Source organism: Oncorhynchus mykiss, chromosome 6, assembly GCF_013265735.2.
Source record: "Oncorhynchus mykiss isolate Arlee chromosome 6, USDA_OmykA_1.1, whole genome shotgun sequence".
Classification (NCBI taxonomy): domain Eukaryota; kingdom Metazoa; phylum Chordata; class Actinopteri; order Salmoniformes; family Salmonidae; genus Oncorhynchus; species Oncorhynchus mykiss.
Window position 1 is genome coordinate 87,366,352 of NC_048570.1, and position 27,696 is coordinate 87,394,047.

The following is a 27,696-nucleotide window of genomic DNA, read 5'->3' on the forward strand; positions in this document are numbered from 1 at the left end:
TTACATTTCAACATTGTTTATTGCAGAAAATACAACTGTTCAAGAGTACACAGTATAGAATGTAGAGAACCTGGTAATAACTTTCCTGTGTGGTGAATGTCTGCTTAGTCGTTGTCCTTAAACTGTAAATGCCTTGAGAGGATGCCATGTATAGCCAGTGTGTCCATATTTATGTTTTGCTGGAACTCCATATAAAACACAGTAGTCAGAGTATGACCAACTCTGGATGTTCTCATCAATCTCCGCCTCTCCTCCAGCTGGTCCACACTCTCTCTTTGCTTTCTCGCTCTCTCTCGCCAACGTCACACGGCCGCCGACGGAACCAGTCCCATCTTCGCACCCCTATGATATTGACTCTCCAGCTTGACTGTGAAAGGGGGGAAAGCAGAGAGGAAGGGAGGGGGGAGGAGAGAGGGAAGAGAGGGAGGAGGGAATGAATCAAAGCACCATCAAAGGGACAGAATGACCTTTCAGAGAGCTCAAGGCCTGCTGATTAGAGGCGTCCGGGGCAGATAGGAGGGAGAAGGCCAGCGAGGCTGTTTATCCTGCTGCTACCACAGACTAGCCTTCAGCTTTTTGTTCTGGTACATCTAGTCAAGTCTTTCTAGGCTACATCACACTACACTTATAACTAGGTCTAATAAGCCCCTGCTTATAGTGGCCATTTGGACAGAACCATTCCTATAGGAGGTGGCTTACTTTTAAAAAATATGGCCAATATACTACGGCTAAGTGCTGTTCTTATGCACAACGCAATGAGGAGTCCGTGGATACAGCCCTTAGCCGTGGTATATTGGCCATATGCCACAAACCCTCGAGGTGCCTTATCGCTATTATAAACTGGTTACCAACGTAATTAGAGCAGTAAAAATAAATGTTTTGTCATACCCGTGGTATACGGTCTGATATACCACGGCTGTCAGCCAAACAGCATTCATGGCTTGAACCACCCAGTTCATAATTAAGAATATATACTGGATGGTTATCAGAATGGGGATCAATTCCTTTGCATTGGAAAATCAATAAAAATTGTTAAATATTTGATAAGTGTCCTCACAGGGCGCTAGGCTACTACAGCATATTACATTCAAAGGACCATCAATACAGAGCATAGTGTTAACCCAGCTTTACACCACTGACTGACTTCCTAATAGGCTTTATGGACCAGTCAAAGTGGCAAACAACCCCCCCATACATTCACTAACGTGCCTCATAACCTGCAATGGAGGAGATAAGAGCCTAATAGAAGCTTTCCATAGGTCTTTGACACTATCAATTCAAGACATGTCCGGCAGATCCTGTCCCTTCCTCCATTGCAAACATGAGTCTGATTGCTTTTCTGAAGTATATCTGAGTAGTGAGTACCAGCCTTTTCTCATCCTACCCAACCATTTCAGGTTACAGTCGTCCACTAGAATCTGTCTAAGCAGACTTTCCTCTTTGGGTGATGACAGGGCTCAATATGACTGCTGCTGGCAAGGATAGATTGTACAAAACAGCAGCAGAGTCTTATGTTGAAGTAGGCCTAGTTGTATGACTGGATTATTTGAACAGCCAAGACTTTGACACCAATCAGGACCGCAGCATAGTCATGATATCTTGTAATCGCAGGTTAAGCAATGTTTACTAGTTAGCTTGTTAACACAAACAAGCTAAGCAGTTGAAAGCCAACCCTGGGCCAGTTGCAGATGGCACTCTGTGCAGAAAACTCTCAAGTTAATCTGCAATGGCAGGCCAGCAGCCAGGTGGCCTAGTGGTTAAGAGTGTTGGAGGGTTAGTGTAGTGTTTTAACCCTGGTTCTGTTTCTCTCCAGGTGGGTACAGTCGATGGTTCGAATCCCCGAGCCAACTAAGTAAATAAATCTGTCGATGTGCCCTTGAGCAAGGCACTTGACCCTAATTGCTCCTGTAAATTGCTCTGGATAAGAGCGTCTCCTACATCACAAAAATGGAAATGTAGCGGCGGCTGTTTGACCTACAAAGCTGTGGATATTCAAGCGGCACAACAAGTATCAAGAGCTGGCTGTACGCTGGTCTCCGCTTTGTAGGCCCTCTGGTGACATTGAACTCTTTGCAAGTCTTGAATTAGCATTTGCGTTGCTCCTAGCATGGCTATTTCTCAGCAGTACTTATTCATTGCCGTATCGAAGCCATCTGGGAGTTGAGCTCCAACATAGCCCATCCATTTCTTCTTCATTCAACCAGTCACCTGGCTCTATATTTAACATAACCCTACCTATTTATTCTCAAAGCCCTTGCAAAACGTTAATACTGTAGCTAGTGCCAAAATGAGCATCTCTATTCCCCCAACAGAGGTCATTCACACCACATAGGACCCTCAAGCAATCCCTGGCCACTACAAGCCATATTAGGTTAGATGATCTGTGTGGAAGCAGCAGTTAACAGTTAAACACATTGTAATCTAGCACGACGGAGCCCAGAAACACTCTATTCAGACAGTTAGCACTGAGGTCGGTTTTCCAAGGGGCTGAGGTAGGACAAACATGATGTATGTATAACAGGCAGCAGTGGTTGTCAACTCTGTTTGTTTTTCTATCTGTCTCGTCACATTAGAGCTCAACTCCATGCCCTGGTTGTGGCTGTGTAAGCACGGTGTTAAGGAGAAGTGCTGTTTGCTCACCATTTCCAAACTTGCCTCAAATACTGACATGTATTATTTGTGTGTCTCTCTGTTATGCCTGGAGCCAAATCTCCACAGCAAAGGGAGTGCCTCTGGATTCTGGCAACTAGCTACAAATACAGTGGTTGCCCAAGTGACAATGTTGAATGCTTGAGAATGTTTATGTCACAAACCAATGCCCTGCACCACACAGAGGACTTTGTTTCTGGCCTGAGTAAAATGTTCCCTGAAGTTGTGTACATACTGTACATCTAACATGAATTCTTGCAGAAAAATTGTGTTTTTGCATAGGCTAATCCACACCAGGTGACTGGTTTCAACAGAACATGAACACTAGTTTCACTCATACCAAATCAAGAATAGTATTTGACTGCTTCTTTGCCTCAATATAAAATCAACTAGAATTTCCCCCCTAAACGACTTACCATGACCCCCACGGAGAGAAACAACAAGCCAGACATGGCAAGCTGATAGTTCACTTGTCAAGTGCGTAATTAAGAGTTAGCGTTTGGCCAGCTCGGCTGATTGTGTCTGGGAAGTGCTAATGCCAGCTCAGTCTAGTTCCTCTCTGTTAATGGCTGGAGGGGCTGCTGAGTGGGCTGCTGAGCAACAGCATTTCAGAGTGGATGCTGAAAGAGTGAGATGGGGAGAAGAGAGAGAGCAAGAGAAAGGGAGACAGAGAGAAAGGGCAAGCGATATAGAGACAGAAAGAGAGAGGCTGTCACATCGATCGGTGAGACAATTTCCCATTGATTGCTGGTCTGTTTGGGGGCTGCTGTAGAGAGGTTTATTACCCACACACTACAGCTGGGGAGGCCCAATAATAGGTGCAGTGTGTCTGCAGAGGGCTAGAGCTACATCATCAAACCTGTAGAATACACCCCTATTTGAGCGCACACACACACACACACGTTATGTTCTTCTATCCTCATGGGGACCTACAATTCATTTCCATTTAAATCATATTTCCCCTACATCTGAACCTTAACCCAAACTCCCAACCCTGTTTACTCTAATTGTAACCATTCACCTAAGCTTAAAACAGCCTTCTTCCTTATGGACAGACAGTTGATATGTGGCCACACCCCACACTACTATTCCTTATGGACAGACAGTTGATATGTGGCCACACCCCACACTACTATTCCTTATGGACAGACAGTTGATATGTGGCCACACCCCACACTACTATTCCTTATGGACAGACAGTTGATATGTGGCCACACCCCACACTACTATTCCTTATGGACAGACAGTTGATATGTGGCCACACCCCACACTACTATTCCTTATGGACAGACAGTTGATATGTGGCCACACCCCACACTACTATTCCTTATGGACAGACAGTTGATATGTGGCCACACCCCACACTACTATTCTGACCCTATAGTATACACACACTGTTCTCATTACAGCCCGATGGGAAGGAGCCCAATACGTTTCTGATAAATATTCACATCCAGCTTCAGAACCCAAGAGATGGAGCCAAGAGGTCTGTCTGTATACTACTACCCTGTAATGGAGGACCATTGACAACCGCACCAATTAAACACAATGGCCTTGAGATGGTCATAAACACTGATAGGCAACACTTCACTGTCGATTGAGGGATAATGGAATAATTCTAGGCGTAAACAAGGAATAATGGATATCCGATATGCCAATCAATGAATCAGCTAGGGAGCTCTTTGTATTCATACCTTGTATTGGAGAATGATAATCCCCATTCACTAAGGTGATTTATGATTGCTATGCAAATATAACCAAAGCTTGATACACTCAGACTACAGGCAATTACTCCACACCAACAGAGGATTGTGATGAGGACGAGGAGAGTAAAAGCATACAAATGCAATATTATATTTATTAACCTTTATTTAACTAGGCAAGTCAGTTAAGAACAAATTCTTATTTACAATGATGGCCTATTAAAGAATCGTATATATTCTAATGTTGCTTGGCAATACAACCGGGCATGAGAATACCCAGGGGATACATCTATGTGTTGATTGGGCCTAAAGCCAGGGCATGGAGATGACACTATGGCATCCATCTTGTTTCTGTTTTTTCCAATAGAGTTCGTACTCAGTGAGCCTCAAGAGAATCCCTACATGCCAGACATCTCCTGGCTCTACACTGACTACTGCAGCCAAGTGGATGTGTACACATCATTCAGCAGGAGGGAGGGGTAAAAGAAAGAAACCTGCCTGGATTCTCATCCCGGTGTTAGTCACACCTAATTTATATTCTCTTCCTCAGCCCTGGCTGCTAGATTTACAAGTGGAGGTTGTACTGCTGTGTGAGTCGACTAGCAGGCAGGCAGCTTCCCCTTGGAGGATCTCTCTCCCTCTTCCCCTCTCTCTCTCTCTCTCTCCATTCTCCCCCTCAAGCTGTTTTCACAGACACCGAGGGGCTGAAATGGCTGAGTGATTTCTACTGCTGCTGTTGCTGCAGCGCTGCTTTAGTCAGGCACACAACAGGCTAGGCTAACCGGGCCAGCAGCCTGAGTCTGGCAGGTTAGCTACCCACGCTCTGTCTTTTGCCCTTCCCTTCCTAACCTGCCAGACGCACTGTCCGGGCTGCCGGCCCGGACAGTGCGTGGGTAGCTAGCGACTCCGAGGTTGGGTGACAGCGTGTTTACACCGCTGTCCCAAATAGGGGCTGACGCTCCGTCGATTGCACCTGCTACCACGCACCTTGCCTGGGGAGTGGGTGGTGGGTTCAGGTGGGTTGGAAGGAGGGGAAGTGAGACAATAATGAGATAGAGAGGAATAGAAAAGTGCTTTGTGGAATCATGTTTAACAATTCTCCTGGAGGTTTACCCTGATACATGGGGGAGCTAAAGCCAATGAAAGTGAATGAGCCGAAATGGAGGGAATCAGTCTGGCTGCCATGTGTGGCGTCCATGTTTCTTCTATGACTTCATCATCGTATTAATCCTGCTTCACAGCATCTCTTTCCAGGAGATTGTCCAGAAAAATGTCTGAACAACTCTTATGAAAACACCATGTTCAAATTAGTTGGTTTAAATAATCAAGAAGCGTTTCTGGCCACTTCCAGAATGGACATGTTTAAGGGGGAAAGAGGGAGGGAGAGAAGGAGGGAGCACATTCTGGTCTAATAACTCTATAACCTACTCACATAACATTGACTGGGGGTTTTCCAGTGAAAAATCTCCCAGTGACAAGGGTCACCCATACTAATGTGCCCCAACTGAGGGAAACAGATTCCTCCTGTGTACATGAGTAATTCCAGTAAGGAGCCAGCTCCCCAGTGGTTATCAATCACCCTGGGCTCTTACAGTGAGAGCCAGAGCGACTGGTGCAGCAGCGACGCAGTGTGTTAGATACAGTGGGATCGCGCTTGCGCTAACGCTGAATCACCACCGACCTCGTGTGACGTGAACGCCCCCCAAGGCAATGCTGCTGCAGCGAGGGCACGCGTCCAGAAGACATTTCATTCGTTTCGCATTAGCTTCGATCGTGGCACTCTCGTTAACGCAAAGTGCCGTCGCTAAAATCCCCATGTCTCCTCAGGTAGTCAAATGCCTCAGAAACATTGGCCCCGGTATAAAAATCATCAAATCAGCTAAACTGCTGAGGGGGCAACACAAATTCATATTTTGTATTATGTTAATCATGATAAGACATTGATATAACTTGAGTGGCATATCACAATGCCTGTATTAAAGTTGTAATGACATACTGCCCCATCATGGTGGATCAGGACGCTGTGTTTATATTCAACCCTCTTCTCATGGTAAGTGACATAATCATTTTGTAATGAATTAAAAGAAGTCAAATATTCAATCAAGATTGTTCTATTTTTCTCTGTGTGTTAATAAACCGGTCATAAGAATAGGGTCAGTGGTGAAGTCCTGCAGGGACAGCTTTATTTTGATGTCTATTTCACATCTCTGTACACCACTGCAAATACAGAGAGCCCAAAGAAACAGCAGGACGGGCTTTAGCGATAGGCGTGTGTTTACGCTGGGTTTCTAGACAGAGACTTCGTTCCCCTGCAGCCCCAATGTCAAAGAGACAAAATATCAACAGGAACCTCTTTCTAACAGCCACTGAGGGACTCTGAAAAAGTCAATACTGCTGGTTATTAAAAACAGGTTCTTATAAAGAAGCCTGTTGACTGCCCACATCTAATTAGAATGGAAATGTAGCGTGGGCTTTGAATGGATCACTGGGGATAGACATTGGCATTTAGATGATGTTATGTCGGGACTAGATTACTGATGACACGGTATTTTGGGGAGATAGCTTATTTCAGAGGCTTTGCTGATAAGACTAATTGTATCTCGGCATTGACGGTAAGGGGCTGTCATTGTTCTATCATTGGGGATTTGGAGAGGGGTTATACACACATGTACAAACACACACACACACACACCAACCTTCAGAATGCTTGGGTGTGTGTGTAGACCTATTCTCTTGTCTATACATCAGTTTATTTTGAGAGAAACAATCAAATCCTTTATCAGGGGCATAAGTCAAGAACAGAACAGTCAAGACCAAACAGAGAGTCCCAGAGAGAGAGAGAGAGAGAGTCTCAGAGAGAGAGAGAGTCCCAGAGAGAGAGAGAGAGAGAGAGTCTCAAAGAGAGAGTCTCAGAGAGAGAGAGTCTCAGAGAGAGTCTCAAAGAGAGAGAGACTCAGAGAGAGAGAGACTCAGAGAGAGACTCAGAGAACAAAAGAGAAGAAAGGGGAGAGAGTCTCAGAGAGAGACTCAGAGAACAAAAGAGAAGAAAGGGGAGAGAGTCTCAGAGAGAGACTCAGAGAACAAAAGAGAAGAAAGGGGAGAGAGTCTCAGAGAGAGAGAGAGAAGAGAGATAGGGAGAGGGGTAGAGAGAGCAGAGGGGGGAATACGTTTATGCTGATCTAGTGCTCTGCATTCTGAGGAGGCTGCATTTGGATATCAGTGCAGCGGAGCAGAGGGAGAAATGTGTCAGCGTTGACAGCAAGCTGAATATCTTAAACCTTCACTGACACCCCTGCAGGCGCTCTCTCAGGCTCCCTCTGATACACACACACACACACACACACACACACACACACACACACACACACCAGGTGGGAGGATTGCTGTGTTCCCATGTGACTGTGTACAGTAGCGTTTGTTTAACGGTCAGCTCAAGTGCAAGGCTCATCTCTGGGGAAAAGCCCCGGTGAAGTGTCTCCATGCGCACGGAGACATCTGTGGGTGTGAAACCGAGAGAGTAAGCTAGAGACATAACAAGAGAAACATTATGTAGTCGTGACCTAAATCCCCACAGTAGCTTATTTCCCTCTATAGCTTGGTTTATAAATATAACATGACTTTTTACCTACACAGGGATGAATATTTGGGTTGCTCCACTACCACAACAAAACTATTAATAGATATATACACTGTTGTCATGACATGCACACATGGCTTTAAAAGGACCAATGGCGAGGAGAAAGAGGAGCAATGCTTTGTATCCAACACTAGCCCCAGTTCATGTTAACTCAGCAACCATCCTCCATACAGTGCCTCTGTGTTCCCACTCTGGTGAGAGTACTGTAGGAGCACTACACTGCTAGCTAAACAATGTCCAATGTCCCTTATCTAAGCATCTTATCTATTCAATCCCATTATATTCATCTGACGGCCATTTCTCAAATGACTCTCTTACAGCTCTCACATTGTTTGTTACCCATTTGAGCTATGAAAACTTTGGTAATTGAAATGTCCGTCAAAAGATGATGGTCTCGCTTGCTGACGATTTACGCGCATGCGACTGACGATTGATAAAAGAGGCCCATTGTGTTGGCGAGATGTTGTTGGTGCCAAAGAATGACAACTTAAAGTAGACTAGAGAACATGTAATTCTAGTTTTTGAAGTTTTGACAGTTATAAGCAGACACAGGGGAATGTGTTTTTCTGACAGTCACACCCCAGGATATTATATCTCCTCTGAGCTGTCTAATATGACGTCCGAGACTGATGACGGACTGATGTGTTTCAGAGCACAATTCAACACTTTCACTGAGCCTCGTCAACGGCTTAAAAAAACAACACTTCTGACATCATTTAATACCCATATTTCTGACTAGAAATGTCAAGATGTTCTTCTGACAAGTCTTTTACAGTACAGTAGCTTGCCCTTTTTAAAGGAGTCAGTGGTATTTGTGAATATGACATTGCTGCTAACAGGAAGATCAAGGGGTCTGGTTAAGTTGTCCATTTAGCTCAAGGTTATGTTAGCCCAAGGTTACGATGCACGTCTCCAGGGGCTGTGAATGTCCATGTCTGTGTTCAGAGTGGGGAGTGCAGTGTTGATGGGCCTGCCAATCTCCATTCAGGCTACTGATTGGTGGGAGAGGGCAGTGTGTGTAAAGAGGGGGGGGGGGGGGAGGAAGTGGTTAACACTGTGGCCAGGCTCCTTGGCATGCTGGAGGCACGATGACATTGATCTGCCGGGCCCCTTCCATCCCTCTCCATGAAGAGGTAACTGGATTGTTAATAAAAATGGAAATTGAGCCCTGCTGCTATCTCACACACACACACACACACACACACACACACAACCAGCAGCTAGCGTCTCACCTTCCCCACCCTACCTTCCTCACCCCTACCTCCCACAGAGCTGTCTTGGTGACATTTAAACGACTGGACCAATTCAAAGCCTACCACCTCCCTATGTCCTACCCTAGATACTACTACATTCCTCTGTTCCTCAGGCAGCAGACTAACACATCAAATGCCTGCATGGCTATGAAATGGATAGGGAGAGGTGGGGGAGGGGAAGAGGAAACCGACAGGGGGTAATAAAGCCCCTTCTGATTAACGGTTTGCTGTTATGTTTCCTATTGAAACACTTAAGAGGGTTAACAACTAAATGCAGGCTTTGGTGGGGGGTTGTTAATGATGGAAAACGTGTCACAACACACAACTAGCGCCCTCATATTCCTGTTTGGAAAAGCATTACTTCCCATCACACAAATCAGTAGAAACTGAAGCCGTAGGAATTCTTTCTTGGCAACCAAAATGACCTTTTCAAAACGTTACCCCCCCCCTACTTAACGTGATCCTGGTAACCTCATCACGACATCACACTGGCATCACCCCAAGAAATGGGAGCAGCAGAGGCGAGCGGTCGGACTGAGGACCCTTCATTTTAAAAAAGCGAGCAGCGTAATACGAAATCAATCTGACCCACCCCACCGACCCGCTCCCCGTCGTTATTACTTAGCAACAACGCAGGCTTACCCACCGGTCAGCTCCCCGTCGTTATTCCTTAGCAACAACGCAGGCTTACCCACCGGCCAGCTCCCCGTCGTTATTCCTTAGCAAATACGCAGGCTTACCCACCGGCCAGCTCCCCGTCGTTATTCCTTAGCAACAACGCAGGCTTACCCACCGGTCAGCTCCCCGTCGCTATTCCTTAGCAACAGAGCAGACTTACCCACCGGCCAGCTCCCCGTCGTTATTCCTTAGCAACAACGCAGGCTTACCCACCGGCCAGCTCCCCGTCGTTATTCCTTAGCAACAACGCAGGCTTACCCACCGGCCAGCTCCCCGTCGCTATTCCTTAGCAACAGAGCAGACTTACCCACCGGCCAGCTCCCCGTCGTTATTCCTTAGCAACAGAGCAGACTTACCCACCGGCCAGCTCCCCGTCGTTATTCCTTAGCAACAGAGCAGACTTACCCACCGGCCAGCTCCCCGTCGCTATTCCTTAGCAACAACGCAGGCTTACCCACCGGCCAGCTCCCCGTCGTTATTCCTTAGCAACAGAGCAGACTTACCCACCGGCCAGCTCCCCGTCGCTATTCCTTAGCAACAGAGCAGACTTACCCACCGGCCAGCTCCCCGTCGCTATTCCTTAGCAACAACGCAGGCTTACCCACCGGCCAGCTCCCCGTCGTTATTCCTTAGCAACAACGCAGGCTTACCCACCGGCCAGCTCCCCGTCGCTATTCCTTAGCAACAACGCAGGCTTACCCACCGGCCAGCTCCCCGTCGCAACAGAGCAGACTTACCCACCGGCCAGCTCCCCGTCGCTATTCCTTAGCAACAACGCAGATTTACCCACCGGCCAGCTCCCCGTCGTTATTCCTTAGCAACAACGCAGGCTTACCCACCGGCCAGCTCCCCGTCGCTATTCCTTAGCAACAACGCAGGCTTACCCACCGGTCAGCTCCCCGTCGCTATTCCTTAGCAACAGAGCAGACTTACCCACCGGCCAGCTCCCCGTCGTTATTCCTTAGCAACAGAGCAGACTTACCCACCGGCCAGCTCCCCGTCGCTATTCCTTAGCAACAACGCAGATTTACCCACCGGCCAGCTCCCCATCGTTATTCCTTAGCAACAACGAAGGCTTACCCCCCGGCCAGCTCCCCGTCGTTATTCCTTAGCAACAACGCAGGCTTACCCACCGGCCAGCTCCCCGTCGTTATTCCTTAGCAACAACGCAGATTTACCCACCGGCCAGCTCCCCATCGTTATTCCTTAGCAACAACGAAGGCTTACGCCCCGGCCAGCTCCCCGTCGTTATTCCTTAGCAACAACGCAGATTTACCCACCGGCCAGCTCCCCATCGTTATTCCTTAGCAACAACGAAGGCTTACCCCCCGGCCAGCTCCCCGTCGTTATTCCTTAGCAACAACGCAGGCTTACCCACCGGCCAGCTCCCCATCGTTATTCCTTAGCAACAACGCAGGCTTACCCACCGGCCAGCTCCCCGTCGTTATTCCTTAGCAACAGAGCAGACTTACCCACCGGCCAGCTCCCCGTCGCTATTCCTTAGCAACAGAGCAGACTTACCCACCGGCCAGCTCCCCGTCGCTATTCCTTAGCAACAACGCAGGCTTACCCACCGGCCAGCTCCCCGTCGTTATTCCTTAGCAACAACGCAGGCTTACCCACCGGCCAGCTCCCCGTCGCTATTCCTTAGCAACAACGCAGGCTTACCCACCGGCCAGCTCCCCGTCGCAACAGAGCAGACTTACCCACCGGCCAGCTCCCCGTCGCTATTCCTTAGCAACAACGCAGATTTACCCACCGGCCAGCTCCCCGTCGTTATTCCTTAGCAACAACGCAGGCTTACCCACCGGCCAGCTCCCCGTCGCTATTCCTTAGCAACAACGCAGGCTTACCCACCGGTCAGCTCCCCGTCGCTATTCCTTAGCAACAGAGCAGACTTACCCACCGGCCAGCTCCCCGTCGTTATTCCTTAGCAACAGAGCAGACTTACCCACCGGCCAGCTCCCCGTCGCTATTCCTTAGCAACAACGCAGATTTACCCACCGGCCAGCTCCCCATCGTTATTCCTTAGCAACAACGAAGGCTTACCCCCCGGCCAGCTCCCCGTCGTTATTCCTTAGCAACAACGCAGGCTTACCCACCGGCCAGCTCCCCGTCGTTATTCCTTAGCAACAACGCAGATTTACCCACCGGCCAGCTCCCCATCGTTATTCCTTAGCAACAACGAAGGCTTACGCCCCGGCCAGCTCCCCGTCGTTATTCCTTAGCAACAACGCAGATTTACCCACCGGCCAGCTCCCCATCGTTATTCCTTAGCAACAACGAAGGCTTACCCCCCGGCCAGCTCCCCGTCGTTATTCCTTAGCAACAACGCAGGCTTACCCACCGGCCAGCTCCCCATCGTTATTCCTTAGCAACAACGCAGGCTTACCCACCGGCCAGCTCCCCGTCGTTATTCCTTAGCAACAGAGCAGACTTACCCACCCGCGATCAGCAGCTATTGATTTATTTTAGGAGAAGGTGGGGTATCTAAATTGGTCCAAATGTTCAAAATGTTATTTTATGGAGCTCTTTGGGGCTAACAGCAGGTCTGAGCCAGAGATTGATTAGTTCTACTGGACACAGTGTGACCTCCAAAAGATAAGAAGCAATTATGGCTCTGAGAGGCTTTTCCAGCAGTGGTGCCTCAGCACTGCCAATGGGCCATGGTTTTAAATGGATAATTAACGTTGTGTATTGTATCGCTGGCTTCTCTGTGTGAGAGCTCTGCTTGACACTCGTGTGTGTGTGTGTGTGTGTGTACTGCCTACATGATGGAAGCCCCATTCTTCATCACAGATACATTGCTAATAAGATCAGAGGAGTCAATGTCTGAATATCTACATGGTCCAATTTCAGAGCTCGTTACACTTTCATTACTTTGTACACGTCAGAGGGGTGTATAAACACTACAGTATGGAGCTCCCTCAAATACAATAATGGAATATGGTTTATTATAAACTGGTTCTAGCCCTGAATGCTGATTGGCTGACAGCCATGGTATAGCAGACCGTATACCACGGGTATGACAAAACATGTATTTTTATTGCTCTAATTATGTTGGTAACCAGTTTAATAGTTTAATTCTACTAACTGAGCTACAGAGGACCGTGCTATAATAGCTTTTAAATAACTATAATGTAAGATTAAATTAAGCAATAAGGCACCTCGGTGGTTTGTGGTATATGGCCAATATACTACGGCTAAGGACTGTGTCCAGGCACTCCGCGATGCGTCGGGGCGGCAGGGTCGCTAGTGGTTAGAGCGTTGGACTAGTAACCGGAAGGTTTCAAGTTCAAATCCCCGAGCTGACAAGGTAAAAATCTGTCGTTCTGGCCTTGAACATGCAGTTAACCCACTGTTCCTAGGCCGTCATTGAAAATAAGAATTAGTTCTTAACTGACTTGCCTAGTTAAATAAAGGTAAAACAATATAAGACCATATACCACAAACCCCCGAGGTGCCTTATTGCTTAATTAAATATTACATTCTAACAGTAATCGATTGTCAGAGATCAACCTGCAAAGCCAGGCACAGAGAGTTATTTAAAAGCCTCTGTTATTCAGTGAGTGGACCACAGTACGGGCAGAACATCTATCAGAACCACCTGTGTATAATGCATAGTGAATTAATTTATAGTTATTTAAAAGCCTCTCTTGTTCAGTGAGTGGACCACAACACAGGCAGAACATCTATCAGAACCACCTGTGTATAACACATAGTGAATTAATTTATAGTACATGCATGAGTAGTGCATGAGAAGACTGGCTAACAGCCCACAGCTCCTTTGAACAGCCCTTCTGCTACAGATGCATTCAGAATTAATCACATACGGGCATTAGGCATTAAAAACATACTATCATAAAAAGGCCCTTATGAAAGCCTGAATAAATCAATGGTTATAATGCATAAGACTTTAATAAAAATATTAGCAAGTGGCTCTAAAAACCTGATTGGTCCACTGTAGCTCAGTTAGTAGAGCACGGTCCTCTGTAGCTCAGTTAGTAGAGCACGTTGCTCTGTAGCTCAGTTAGTAGAGCACGGTCCTCTGTAGCTCAGTTAGTAGAACACGGTCCTCTGTAGCTCAGTTAGTAGAGCACGGTCCTCTGTAGCTCAGTTAGTAGAGCACGTTGCTCTGTAGCTCAGTTAGTAGAGCACGGTCCTCTGTAGCTCAGTTAGTAGAGCATGTTGCTCTGTAGCTCAGTTAGTAGAACCTGGTCCTCTGTAGCTCAGCTAGTAGAACCTGGTCCTCTGTAGCTCAGTTAGTAGAGCACGGTGTTCTGTAGCTCAGTTAGTAGAGCACGGTGCTCTGTAGCTCAGTTAGTAGAGCACGGTGCTGTGTAGCTCAGTTAGTAGAGCACGGTGTTCTGTAGCTCAGTTAGTAGAGCACGGTGCTCTGTAGCTCAGTTAGTAGAACACGGTCCTCTGTAGCTCGGTTAGTAGAGCACGGTGCTCTGTAGGTCAGTTAGTAGAGCACGGTCCTCTGTAGCTCAGTTAGTAGAACACGGCCCTCTGTAGCTCAGTTAGTAGAGCACGGTCCTTTGTAGCTCAGTTAGTAGAACACGGTGCTCTGTAGCTCAGTTAGTAGAGCACGGTGCTCTGTAGCTCAGTTAGTAGAACACGGTCCTCTGTAGCTCAGTTAGTAGAACACGGTCCTCTGTAGCTCAGTTAGTAGAACACGGTCCTCTGTAGCTCAGTTAGTAGAACCTGGTCCTCTGTAGCTCAGCTAGTAGAACCTGGTCCTCTGTAGCTCAGTTAGTAGAGCACGGTCCTCTGTAGCTCAGTTAGTAGAGCACGGTGTTCTGTAGCTCAGTTAGTAGAGCACGGTGCTCTGTAGCTCAGTTAGTAGAGCACGGTCCTCTGTAGCTCAGTTAGTAGAGCACGGTGCTCTGTAGCTCAGTTAGTAGAGCACGGTGCTCTGTAGCTCAGTAGTGCACGGTCCTCTGTAGCTCAGTTAGTAGAGCACGGTGCTCTGTAGCTCAGTTAGTAGAGCACGGTCCTCTGTAGCCCAGTTAGTAGTGCACGGTGCTCTGTAGCTCAGTTAGTAGAGCACGGTCCTCTGTAGCTCAGTTAGTAGAACACGGTCCTCTGTAGCTCAGTTAGTAGAACCTGGTCCTCTGTAGCTCAGTTAGTAGAGCACGGTGCTCTGTAGCTCAGTTAGTAGAGCACGGCCCTCTGTAGCTCAGTTAGTAGAGCACGGTGCTCTGTAGCTCAGTTAGTAGAACACGGTCCTCTGTAGCTCAGTTAGTAGAACACGGTCCTCTGTAGCTCAGTTAGTAGAACACGGTCCTCTGTAGCTCAGTTAGTAGAACACAGTCCTCTGTAGCTCAGTTAGTAGAACATGGTCCTCTGTAGCTCAGTTAGTAGAACACGGTCCTCTGTAGCTCAGTTAGTAGAACATGGCGATTGCAACACCAGGATAGTGGGTTTGATTCCCGGGAACACCTGTATGTAAAGTATGCACACATGACTCAGTGGCATTGGATAAAAGTGTCTGCTAAACGTCAGATAATAGAGTCGGGGAAGAGAGCTTCCTGATGCAGGAGAGGTGCTTGTCTGTTCACCAGGGGTTCTATAGGCTCCCATGTAAAATGGGTCAACCCTGCTCCTCCAGAGCTTAATGAGCAGCCAGAGGAATGAAGACGACATGCTCCATAATTATGAAGAGTGAGGTTGGTGTGGGCTGGGGAACATTTTAAATGTAGAGCCTAGCTGAAGACCAAATTCCAAAACAATATAAAGGACTGTCAGCATCAGTAGCATTTTGTCGCAACATCCTTTTACAGACATTGGTAATCAGGTTATTTGCAAGCCTGGGGGCGTTAAGTAGCTCATTTAGCCCACTGTGAGAGAGGCTCAGCTGGGACTGACACTTGTGTACATAGTGTTCCGGAAGCTCAGTTGCTCTTAGGTGGTGTGTGAAGAAAAATAAACCGGTGACGCAAGGCAGAGGGCAACCAACACAGTTAGCTAGCAGAGTAAAACTTCAGAGGGCAACCAACACAGTTAGCTAGCAGAGTAAAACTTCAGAGGGCAACCAACACAGTTAGCTAGCAGAGTAAAACTTCAGAGGGCAACCAACACAGTTAGCTAGCAGAGTAAAACTTCAGAGGGCAACCAACACAGTTAGCTAGCAGAGTAAAACTTCAGAGGGCAACCAACACAGTTAGCTAGCAAAGTAAAACTTCAGAGGGCAACCAACACAGTTAGCTAGCAGAGTAAAACTTCAGAGGGCAACCAACACAGTTAGCTAGCAAAGTAAAACTTCAGAGGGCAACCAACACAGTTAGCTAGCAGAGTAAAACTTCAGAGGGCAACCAACACAGTTAGCTAGCAGAGTAAAACTTCAGAGGGCAACCAACACAGTTAGCTAGCAGAGTAAAACTTCAGAGGGCAACCAACACAGTTAGCTAGCAGAGTAAAACTTCAGAGGGCAACCAACACAGTTAGCTAGCAGAGTAAAACTTCAGAGGGCAACCCCAAGGGACCTGCCTGTCACATGTCAGAAACGTTTAGAGTGTGGCCCGTGGTACTGTATATGGTCTATAAAAAGAAGCTGACATCCGTCTACAAACACAGACTTTGCAGGCCAACATTGTGTGGTGAAAAAGCATGTAAGGAAGTATCATGCAGGAGGAGGAAACAGATGGGAGGTACTGTATCGCCGTGACAATTTCAGTTGGTTGGTTAATTGTTTTTGCTTGATGCAGCAAAAACAGGCTGAGGCAGAACATATGCTTGAGAGCTAACTGGTTCGCTCCATAAGCCTGCTTAATCAACGTTGACCCCAAGGTCAATCTGCTGTTACTTGTCTACTCAGCTGGTTCTGGACTGGTTTAGGTTTGAAGCAAACAGTCTGATTGTGTACGTTATCTTCCGTAAGCCAATTACTGTCTTTAAACAAGTCATACTGGGGACACACAAACGTCAGCTTACCATAGTACTGCAGTAGGGCTGGGACCATACCAGCACCGTGATACTTCTTAGTATCGTGGCGAGCAAACAAACCCCAAAGCGGATTTAACTTCTTTAGAAAAAACAGCCCTAATGTTGAAAACAAACATCATTATGTTGCCAGAGTCACATTTATTTATTTATTTTCCACGCTATAGCACACAATATTTTACATACAGCATGTTTTTAAAAGGACCAAAGAGGTTGATCTTCTTTTTGGCCATGGAAACAATATAGCGTTACTAGTATCGTCCCGGCTCTACATAATAGAATGCAATATGTCAATGCATTAACTACTTGACAAGATGCACCCAACATACAGCCAATGACCAAATGACTCAATAGGAACATTAGCCTAAACATTCCATGCCCAAGCACTAAATAAGTACCGGTTGGATCATGTGGCTGGTGTCTGACATGAGATGGAAGATTCTCAACCATCGGTTTGAAGTGATGATCCACCAATTTGCATTTTTAAAACTTGAAATATTAAAATATATCTCACCCTGCACTTACCTTCTCCTATTAGCGCTGACTTTGCTGATAACTACTTTATTGAGGGAAAATGTACCTGATATGATATGTGATGTGTGGCTGTCTCACCTAGCTATCTTCACATCAATGCAGCAACTGTATGTTGCTCTGGACAAGAACGTCTGCTAAATGACTCAAATGTAAATAGCAAACATAAAATGTCATAACCCTAAAGATAACTGATTACTAAAAACAAATGATGGATTTATAAAGAATAGAGACAATTTATAATGTGAAAGAACATTTTTCTTAATATTGTTTAATTTAATTTATATGGGATGCGACGATACCAGTGTCGACAAAAAAAAATCCATGGGAAAAATGAAAACACGAAGCAGATGAAACTCTTTAGTCCTTTAAAAACCTGTTGTATGTAAAATATTGTGAGCTACAGATGGAAAATAAATACATGTGACTCTGGATGACATAATGATGTTTGTTTCCAACATTAGGACTGTTTTCCTAAAGAAGTTAAATCCGCTTCGTGTTTTGTTTCCTTGCCATGATACTAACAAGCATCGTGATACTGGTATCGTCCCGGCCGTAATAAATACGTCTGCTGAACAGTCGAGGAGGAGGAATCCAGTAAGGAGGGAGATGAATGTTCACGGCACAGAGGAAATGCATTCCATTAATAATAAAACACAGGCTGCAGGATTATTACAATCCCCCAGACACCTTTCCAAATAAACCATTTATTGAAACATTAAGAGTTGTCTTCAGTCTTCTCAGCCGACTTCAAATACAAAGGTGTAGGTTATAACTCTTTGTGAGGAGATTCCAAAGCCACAACTATTTTCAGTTCACCAGAGACATATCTTATTTAACCAGTTCCACCTGTTTTACATCCACGTTTCCCGAGAACAAATATCCCTTTTTGACAATTGAAATTCAACGGATACATTCATTTTTAACGTTTATACAACGGAAAGACTCATCTCTTTATTATTGCCATTTGTCTTTAAAACTCACCTTGCCTTCTCTAAAATCCCTGTCTTCAGTTCTCTCTCTAATCTATTCCCATGTTATGTGTTAGTTATTGTAGGGTAAGCAAACACATTCACAGAGTATGCAGCTTTTTAAAGACCCTCCAAAATGATCTTTCTTCATGTATTCACAGATCTTACCCGATAGTATGGGTGAGAGAAAGTATTCCTCTATGTGGCTTTCACCATTCCAATAATGTTGGATCAGTGACTGCTTCAAGGAAGGCAGGAAGAAAGGAAGCACGTACCAGATCACTTGCGGTAAGTAACAGTTACAATTGTTAGACGCTCGCTGCATAGCTAATTGCTAGCTTAAAGCTAGAATCCTTAATTGATCAATAACAAAGTGTGCTCTGTTCCCCTTGTTTTTTCTAAAAAGCTAAGGGATGGGACCGGAGAAATGTAACCACTCAAATGAATAGACAGAGCTATGGATGCAAGGACTGACCATCCGTGATACCAAATGTATAGTTTTAACCATGTTTTGAGGCTGTACATTGTTCGTTTGCATTTACGTTGTTTACAAACATTGGTGTGAAACAAGTTTATATATTGGATTATGATGGGGGTAAGACAGTTGAACTAAGCTCATGAGGCATTTACTGTACTGTTATAGTCTTCAAGAATCAATGGGTATTTATCATTCATTTATAAGTCCAAAAGTGGATGTAGCAACTAAGGATTCTAGCTTTAAAAGAGGTTAGCATAGCCATAAAGTGAGGAAAGGGGTGTTGTTTCTAAGACATTTATATTACAGTGCCTTGCGAAAGTATTCGGCCCCCTTGAACTTTGCGACCTTTTGCCACATTTCAGGCTTCAAACATAAAGATATAAAACTGTATTTTTTTTGTGAAGAATCAACAACAAGTGGGACACAATCATGAAGTGGAACGACATTTATTGGATATTTAAAACTTTTTTAACAAATCAAAAACTGAAAAATTGGGCGTGCAAAATTATTCAGCCCCCTTAAGTTAATACTTTGTAGCGCCACCTTTTGCTGCAATTACAGCTGCAAGTCGCTTGGGGTATGTCTCTATCAGTTTTGCACATCGAGAGACTGAAATTTTTTCCCATTCCTCCTTGCAAAACAGCTCGAGCTCAGTGAGGTTGGATGGAGAGGATTTGTGAACAGCAGTTTTCAGTTCTTTCCACAGATTCTTGATTGGATTCAGGTCTGGACTTTGACTTGGCCATTCTAACACCTGTTCATTTTTGAACCATTCCATTGTAGATTTTGCTTTATGTTTTGGATCATTGTCTTGTTGGAAGACAAATCTCCGTCCCAGTCTCAGGTCTTTTGCAGACTCCATCAGGTTTTCTTCCAGAATGGTCCTGTATTTGGCTCCATCCATCTTCCCATCAATTTTAACCATCTTCCCTGTCCCTGCTGAAGAAAAGCAGGCCCAAACCATGATGCTGCCACCACCATGTTTGACAGTGGGGATGGTGTGTTCAGCTATGTTGCTTTTACGCCAAACATAACGTTTTGCATTGTTGCCAAAAAGTTCAATTTTGGTTTCATCTGACCAGAGCACCTTCTTCCACATGTTTGGTGTGGCAAACTTTAAACAACACTTTTTATGGATATCTTTAAGAAATGGCTTTCTTCTTGCCACTCTTCCATAAAGGCCAGATTTGTGCAATATACGACTGATTGTTGTCCTATGGACAGAGTCTCCCACCTCAGCTGTAGATCTCTGCAGTTCATCCAGAGTGATCATGGGCCTCTTGGCTGCATCTCTGATCAGTCTTCTCCTTGTATGAGCTGAAAGTTTAGAGGGACGGCCAGGTCTTGGTAGATGTGCAGTGGTCTGATACTCCTTCCATTTCAATATTATCGCTTGCACAGTGCTCCTTGGGATGTTTAAAGCTTGGGAAATCTTTTTGTATCCAAATCCGGCTTTAAACTTCTTCACAACAGTATCTCGGACCTGCCTGGTGTGTTCCTTGTTCTTCATGATGCTCTCTGCGCTTTTAACGGACCTCTGAGACTATCACAGTGCAGGTGCATTTATACGGAGACATGATTACACACAGGTGGATTGTATTTATCATTATTAGTCATTTAGGTCAACATTGGATCATTCAGAGATCCTCACTGAACTTCTGGAGAGAGTTTGCTGCACTGAAAGTAAAGGGGCTGAATAATTTTGCACGCCCAATTTTTCAGTTTTTGATTTGTTAAAAAAGTTTGAAATATCCAATAAATGTCGTTTCACTTCATGATTGTGTCCCACTTGTTGTTGATTCTTCACAAAAAAATACAGTTTTATATCTTTATGTTTGAAGCCTGAAATGTGGCAAAAGGTCGCAAAGTTCAAGGGGGCCGAATACTTTCGCAAGGCACTGTAAGTAGCACCCCCACCACACCTCAGCCCAACTCAGGATGCATGGCACAAAGACAGCTTGCTGGCCCAACGTGGAGGGGGTGTGGGTGGGTGGAGCCAGACGAGGGATTATCCTGCTCAGGTCCCTGATCCTGGGCTAAGTTGGTTAGAACAGACATTAGCAGAGATAACATGTTGGTCAGAACAATGCAACGACTGGCCTAACACCACAAGTGTAAAGTAGAACTAAAGAGTCTTTAGGGCTAAATTTGATATATTGGTTGATATGACAACTAGACTAACGCCACAAGTGTAAAGTAGAACTAAAGAGTCTTTAGGGCTAAATTTGATATATTGGTTGATATAACAACTAGCCTAACCCCACAAGTGTAAAGTAGAACTAAAGAGTCTTTAGGGCTAAATTTGATATATTGGTTGATTGACAACTAGACTAACGCCACAAGTGTGAAGTAGAACTAAAGAGTCTTTAGGACTAAAGTTTATATATTCGTTTATATGATGAAACTTTGGTGACAAGTTGTGCTACTTAATAGTATAATAATAATAATAATAGTGGAATAATCTGGGAAAGGAAATGCTATAGTAGTATAATGTGTTATTTTGCAGACACTTTTCTCCAAAGCAACTTAATCATGCATGCATACTGTACATATGGGTGTCCCCATCGGGAATCCAACTCAAGACCATTGGCATGGTAAGTGTCATGCTCTAGCGACTGACACAGCATATGTATGCATTTCCATATCATTCAAAAAGTGGGTGACAACAGACTACAAGCAAAAGGAAGACTGGAATAAATTCTTCCCATTAGGAAAACAGTGAAACTAATAACATAACGTTGAAGCTAAACACCTGCAGTGAGGCTAGCTGACATCATGCCATTTTAAGTCTCTCTCCATAGATCTATGCAGTCATTTGTAACAGATGTAGCTTACTACCTGGGGCCAACTTTGCTCACAGTTACGCATTAATCAGTTTACTTAGTCGTTGCTTTAGCTCTTGTCACGGCATTCTTTTCATTGGCCTTAGCTGTGGCGAGCTAAACAACAGGAACTACTTAGCTGCCTGCAGGTGGAACTGGTTTGAAATAGAGCCACAGCGTCTTTGACATCTCCCTCCCTCATCGCTGACTCAGTGGAGAACCCCTCTGGGTTCTCACATTTTGTTCTGACAAGTCAAGACGAAGGAGATTATTTTCAGATGCACAGGCTGGTGAGCTGTACATCTCTGCAATGTGAACTGTCAAAATGGAGGGAAAAGATGTGATATTTCCCCGTGATTACGGTCTCGATCTGCGGCTATATCTCTGGTGTGAAAAACTGTGTGGGATACTAAACTGGGACATGAGATCTTTTGGAAGAGACACAACCCAGTCGAGATTCAGAGGAAAGCTTTGCTAGTTCCAGTTAATTAGCGATAGGGAATGCCAGAAACATTGGCCTGATTGCTGGGGGCTTATAATAATAATTAGATGCTTAAATTTGTCCTATTTCACACATGTACATATACTAGCCTCATTGCAGGTGTTTAGCTTCAACGTTATGTTATTAGCTTCACTGTTTTCCTAATGGGGAGAATTTATTCAAGTCTCCCAGGTGTGAAATGGAAATGTGTTTTTGTGCATATGCCAACTCCTCCCGAGACACTCTTGGAGAATGGGGTCACGGCCAGGGTCTGCCATTATCAACGGCGACCCTGGCTCTCGGGGATTTGAACTAGCAACCTTTTGATTATTGGCCCAACGCTCTAACTGCTAGGCTACCTGCCGCCCTTACAAATGGAATTCCAAACCTATCCAAGAGCTTGGACAGATCAGCACATCTCCTAGACTACCAGAGAGAGTTATGGCTACTTTCTGGGCATGTGCTCCCAGTGAGAGTGGGCAAAGTGCAGCTAGCAAGCATGATGCATAGAGACAACATAAGCCATTGAGGTAAACACAGATGGACAGGCAAAACCTATGCCTTCAACTAAAACCCAGAACAAGTTGTTTACCTCTTCAAGGTAGCTTGAACCCTTGAACTGTTTTTAAGTGCTAGTCTTGAGAAAGTATGCGCTTTCTTCAATTACTGGTCCTCCTTTTGCAGGTCTCATGGGTTGTAGGACAAAGTGAAGAACGGTGCTGAAGTGAACACACTGACCTCAAGCATAACAGCATGTAGCGCTTTAGCTTTACTGAGGAGAATCGCTCGTGTTTGAACTGGTTTATTAGCATATCGCCATCTTTTCAGCTTCCCTCGCCACAAACCGCTGCTCACTGCTGTGCCTCATTAGCATTGAAAATAACGCCTTGAGCGGAAACAGCAACGAGGAAATAGGACAGAATTTTAAAAAATGAGGTAAGAATTAAGGCGGGTGTTGTGACAGAGTGCAGCAACAGGAAGGTGAGCGATAGCGAGGAAGGAACACATGCCTCTTCTGCATTAACCAGTAAATTGGCATTCTCAGAGGATGTCCCCTGTTCAAATGAGAGAAGGTGTGCAAAGTGCACTGGGGGAGTCACATGTCAGCCGCATGGAGATTAGGCGGCTAAGTGCACATTACAGCAGGGTAATGGAGTCGGTGAAACACTAATGAAACACTACGGAGGAGGAGGAGGATGAGATGGGGAAGGAGGGAGGGAGCTCGCGAGACGAAAGCTCCAGTTTAACAGGAGTTAAAGTTTGACCTCACGGTCAGGACTGCCCTTGGCCTCCAGGTGTTTGTGTTTAAAGGCCAGGGAATTAGGCTAATAGCTAATAACAGCCAGCTAGGCTCGCCTCTCAAAATGGCCTCTTCACTTGTACCATTATTGACCTTGTTCAAAGGGAGGTGCCAATTTTCAATTGCTGTGGAGATTATATGAACAAAAAAAAAAAAAGAGTATTTTGACATAATTGTGGCCTCGGTGCTGCTATTTACCATAGCTTTGTTTCTTTAGCTAATCAGTGGGAGACGGGTCAACACAGAGCCAATATGTGGTTTATTTCAAAAGGGCCTCTAAGACGACTCAGCTTGAGCAAAAAAACACCAGCCAGAAAACAGTTACTCGTCCTGTAAATGCCAGCAAATGTCAGACATTTTTCTCGGGTGTGCACATTAATATAATTGAGGTTGACACATTATGAGACAGGAGTCCTCTGAGTCAGTCTGGGAGATTATGCTGATGGAAAGCTGGTCTGGAGTTTGGAGCGTCTGCCTGTGCAAGCTAAATGTGGATGGGCCTGGCGGTGTGGGGGAGTGTGGGCTTGACTCCTCGTACGCTCCAGTACCATGGCTGCTCTACTCTCCTCTCTTGGGGGGCAAACACAAGGGGCCCTGTAGTGGGCTAATGCAATATTCATGGTGGGCATGGGGAGAGCAGAACACTGCCGAGTACTGAGGAGACCTTCCAACCGCTATCAGGGAGCAGCTGCTTCTCTCCGAATGTGGCCTCTGTTCTCCACCATAGAATTCTCTCTCTCTCTCTTGTAAATTTTTTATCACAGCTTAAAAAGGCTGTCTTGGCAGAGGCTGGTGGCAGTGAGTCAAGGGCCCTTGCCTCTGGTAACAAAGTAGGAAACAGTCTACATTTTAAGAGAGACCAAGCTAAACATACTGATGGGAGATGGGGAAAACACACAGCAGAGTAAGACCAATATCACTATCGACTTGCCATGGTCATTACCTCTTCTTTGGAATTTCAACTCTTTCATCTCACACTTTTCATTGCGACTGTCGGAGTAAATTAGGATCAAATTAAGATAAAGAATTAGATTTTTTTGCTGCGGGTTATTTTTCAGAGCCAAAGCTGCGAGCCCGTGCCCACATCCATAGGAAACCCCATATAGGGCCCCGTGGAGAGGAGGTAGAAAATACGTCAGTCACAGGAATAGAGTGTCATAACGGTGTGGTATGGTGTCGTCTTTACCATGCCCTCCAGGGCTAGGGGTTCAACCATGTGGTCGAGGGGGAAGGGTTTGTCAGCAGAACTCTGGTTCTCTCTGCATTATTTATGTTCGGTCCTCAGGTGGTCCGTCCCACTGTTATAATGAGGACTGGAGTCATGGTCTGTTTGGAGTCCCGGGGAACTGTCGACTGAGCGCGTTCCTGGATCACTGCTCAACCACACAGGGCAAACACAGCTCACTGTTTGCATAGTCTTCTCTTGGACTGTAAAAAAAAACAGCCCGTTAAACATGGACTGTGCAGTCTCCATGACAACAATAGCTATTGCGTCGGTCTTCTCAAAATGGAGAACAGGCTTTAAGTGAGTGAGAATCACAAGTAGCCACATGTTTTTTTGTATTCAGGAGAGGCAGGTTGGAGACAGTAAGCTGATGAAGGACTTGAGTAATGTTGATCTTTCTGGCAGATGTGGTGAATGAGCATGTTGGGTAAACAGTTTAGTGAAGTCTGGATTTTGATGCTTTAGCTACGCAGTGTGGCCAACACAGTCAGCTGTAAATAACACAAAATGCAGTTTGTACATGAACATTGACACACTACGCATGAATCAAAACAACTCTATAAATAATTCATACATTAATTGAATTGCTTTAAAAAAGGTGGGTGCATTAAATAATAGGGATAAGTATTGTAAGCTCACGAAACATACCACTCAGAAAATATATTACGATACGGCAATCACGATTCCAAGTGGATCACGTCACACAACCCTTTTCACAGTCCTTTTACTAGTAACAACGCAAATCTTCACAATCAGACACAGAATCTGTAAACTCAATGTCAACTACTGTGACCAGTCAGATTGAAAGTGCCCATAATAACATCCTCACCCCCTATTGCTACTTGAACTAGGCAAATAAACCAGCGATTGATCCTTGATTTCTGACCTGACAAATTAACAGAAACAAGGCAGCAGCCTAAGTGCGATGAATTCTAGCAGGGCCAGCACTAACTCCCCACAGCAGGGTAATCTCTTCCTAATCAAGGAAATGAATCACACCGCCTACACAGCACAGCGTTGAGCCTGATCAATACCACAGAAAGGTTTAGCAGAAGGGGAGAGAGGTGGATGTACTGTAAAGCAGCCTTGGACTCGGGTTCTGTTCTGTTCAGTAGTACTATCGTTGGTTCTGTTAGAGTGGTACTACAATTGGTTCTGTTAGACTAGTACCATCATGAGTTCTGTTAGTAGTACCGTCATTGGTTCTGTTAGTAGTACCGTCATGGGTTCTGTTAGTAGTACCATCATTGGTATTGTTAGAGTAGTACCATCATTGGTTCTGTTAGTAGTACTATCACTGGTTCTGTTAGTAGTACCATCATTGGTTCTGTTAGTAGTACCACCATTGGTTCGGTTAGTAGTACTATCATTGGTTCTGTTAGTAGTACTATCATTGGTTCTGTTAGAGTAGTACCATCATTGGCTCTGTTAGTAGTACTATAATTGGTTCTGTTAGAGTAGTACCACCATTGGTTCTGTTAGTAGTACCATCATTGGTTCTGTTAGTAGTACCACCATTGGTTCTGTTAGTAGTACTATTATTGGTTCTGTTAGAGTAGTACCATCATTGGTTCTGTTAGTAGTACTATCATTGGTTCTGTTATAGTAGTACCATCATTGGTTCTGTTAGTAGTACCATCATTGGTTCTGTTAGTAGTACTATCATTGGTTCTGTTAGTAGTACTATCATTGGTTCTGTTAGAGTAGTACCATCATTGGTTCTGTTAGAGTAGTACCATCATTGGTTCTGTTAGTAGTACCATCATTGGTTCTGTTAGTAGTACTATCATTGGTTCTGTTAGAGTAGTACCATCATTGGTTCTGTTAGTAGTACTATCATTGGTTCTGTTAGAGTAGTACCATCATTGGTTCTGTTAGTAGTACTATCATTGGTTCTGTTAGTAGTACTATCATTGGTTCTGTTAGTAGTACTATCATTGGTTCTGTTAGTAGTACTATCATTGGTTCTGTTATAGTAGTACCCTCATTGGTTCTGTTATAGTAGTACCCTCATTGGTTCTGTTAGTAGTACCCTCATTGGTTCTGTTAGTAGTACCCTCATTGGTTCTGTTAGTAGTACCATCATTGGTTCTGTTAGTAGTACCATCATTGGTTCTGTTAGTAGTACCATCATTGGTTCTGTTAGTAGTACCATCATTGGTTCTGTTAGTAGTACCATCATTGGTTCTGTTAGTAGTACCATCATTGGTTCTGTTAGTAGTACTAGCATTGAGTCCCATTGTTAAGCGCTCTCTCTGCCTGTTATACGAGGGAGAGGGGGAAACTGAAAATAAAGTCTGGGGGAGAATGTCGGTTGAGAATGTAAAGAAAGCGATGGGGTTATTCTTTGGGGACTGTGGAAGCAACCTTGAAGACTGGGTCTGCCAGAGTGGTACTATGAATCCAGACCACTGTTGAGAGCTCACTCTCTGGCTGCCATGCAGTTCCAGCCTGGCCTCTATATGAGCTGCTCTGCTCCACTCTCCTCTACCTATTAACCGGCTGACAGATCAGTAATAAACACAGCCTGTCACCTTACAGGCCTACCTCCCATTTACTGGAGAGCACATAAACCCTCCTCTCCCTCCCTCTCTCTCTCTCTCTTTTTTCCCTTCCCTTCATCCACAAAGCTCAATGGAGCTAAAACGTGATTTCGTTCCCAGTCCGTCGCCTCCAGAGCAGTAAATTCCCCTCTGCAGCCAGATAGTCCTGGAAAAATCATGAATATTAAATACATCCATGAATAAATAAATAACCAAAAGAAGAGGACTTTCTTCTCTCGCTAACCTCTTCAGTCTCCCGGCGGAGGAGTAAAAAGAGGTAGAAAATGCAAGGACCCCCTCCGGAGAAAAAGCTGGACGCTGGTTAAGCTAATTGGCTTTCTGTTTCAATCCCATGGCACTGTGTTTTCAACATGGTAAAACAAAGAGCTAACCGTGAGGTAGGATGGTTACTGGAGCAAACCCCCCCCCCCTCCACTTCACTTCAGTGGGATTATCAAACCACTTCCATCTCTGTGTAAC

The 27,696-nt window shown here is 45.2% G+C and overlaps 1 protein-coding gene across 1 annotated transcript in view; it reads right to left on the reverse strand.

Annotated features, from left to right (window-relative positions):
• Positions 1-27,696, reverse strand: part of LOC110512518 (activating signal cointegrator 1) — an 87,624-nt gene continuing 59,928 nt past the window's right edge. The window contains exon 11 of the mRNA XM_036981382.1: positions 1-367. Coding sequence (XP_036837277.1) covers positions 236-367 — 132 coding nt within the window. The 3' untranslated portion in view covers positions 1-235. The remainder of the gene's footprint in view (positions 368-27,696) is intronic.